Source organism: Ovis canadensis, chromosome 2 (genome assembly GCF_042477335.2).
Source record: "Ovis canadensis isolate MfBH-ARS-UI-01 breed Bighorn chromosome 2, ARS-UI_OviCan_v2, whole genome shotgun sequence".
Lineage (NCBI taxonomy): Eukaryota > Metazoa > Chordata > Mammalia > Artiodactyla > Bovidae > Ovis > Ovis canadensis.
In genome coordinates, this window is record NC_091246.1 from 90,316,588 (window position 1) to 90,317,994 (window position 1,407).

Here is a 1,407-nt window from a genome sequence, read left to right on the forward strand (position 1 = left end):
GCAATGAATGTCTCCAAAGTGCTCTGCAATTTTTAATATGTGTTGTCACAAAAATCAAGTTGACATTGAAACGGCCACATTGACTTTTGTTTCATAATTTATTTCTCATATAAAAGTTTAAATAAATACATAATGCATAAATCAATTTAAAAATTGCTTACAGTTTTTAACTGTCCATTGAAATCAGTGCCTTGCATAGTCATTTACTTCAAGAGCCTCTGCTGCTGAAGAGTCTCACCTCAAAGTCACATTGTCCCTTCCCAGAGCCACAGGTGGGAGATGTTCAGTCACGGAGGTAACCTGTTAGGCTCTTCAGGAAAGAAAAGATCCTGAGCAATTGCATTTGCACGACTGCCCAGGCACACCTGTTGTGCTCCTTGGACTTGAGGTACTGCCCGAGGTTGAAGTAATATTTCTGCAGGTGAAGATCGGTCGTGTCTCCCATAGTGGAGCTTTGCTTCTGCATTATTTCCTTCTGGATTGGTTCCAGACGACTCATCTGCCCATAGAGTTCCTCAAGGAGGTGCTCAATGATGGCGTCAGACCAGCCAGTGCTGGAGAAGTCTCTGGTGAGAATATTGAAGATGTGCTGGAGCATCTCATACATGACCAATACGGCATCTTCCTTCCGGAACTGCTGTGCTTGCTTCATCTCCTCAGGCATCTGGAAGTCCATCCTGAACTCGAGGCAATGTTGAGGAGTTGAAGGTAACTGCTGCAGAAGTTTCTCACACACCGCAGTGCTCCGCCTTTGTTGGAATCGAAGCAAGCTGTAGCTCCTGGAAAGAGCTGTGGTGGAGAGACACAGCAGGAGAACCATCTGGAGGAGGCACCGGTAGGTCATGGTGAAATCAGGCCCAGGGCTGCCTGTTCTGCTAGTAGGTGCTGAAGCTGAGTCTTCAAGAGTTTGCAGAGTGAATGTCCTTCCTCCTTGAGTGTGGGCTACCTATACAGGATGGCTCTCCTGAGAGGAATTTCCCAGTTTCATGTCTCCTTTTTTTTCCCCTGTGTCATTTAAATGATTAGTTACCTCTAAAACTCTTGTTCTTTTAAGCTCCTAGCTTTTCATACAGTCTGGAGGAATTTCTAATGTTTCTGTAGATTTTCAGTGAATTGATAAATGCTAAAAAAAAAAAGTAGCCTAATCAATTTGAATTACAGCAGGGTTCTTTCACTGAGAAAAGATTTTGTCTTTGTTTTTTCATATTATTAGATTCTGTGAAAGTGCTTTATTTCTAAAAGTTTAAGATTTTAGAAAAATATATATTTTTTATATCTAAAATAGAATGATATAAGCTAAGTTGATGAAATATTTTGTAGGCCTCAGCCATAAGCAGCAAGATATTGCATAACTTTATCAACCAAAATTTATTGCTTTATTGACAATCTCAAACTAGTCCAGGTATA

The 1,407-nt window shown here is 40.9% G+C and overlaps 1 protein-coding gene across 1 annotated transcript; it reads right to left on the bottom strand.

Annotated features, from left to right (window-relative positions):
* Window positions 1–283: 283 nt before the first annotated feature.
* LOC138434595 (interferon beta-2-like) lies at window positions 284–844 on the bottom strand. The gene has a single exon (XM_069579408.1). The coding sequence runs from the start codon at window positions 842–844 to the stop codon at window positions 284–286; it is 561 nt and encodes a 186-aa protein (XP_069435509.1).
* Window positions 845–1,407: the final 563 nt, after the last annotated feature.

What these genes read in the sequence shown, in the direction of transcription:
- LOC138434595 (XM_069579408.1), bottom strand. Translation starts at nt 844, where the DNA reads ATGACCTACCGGTGCCTCCTCCAGATGGTTCTCCTGCTGTGTCTCTCC.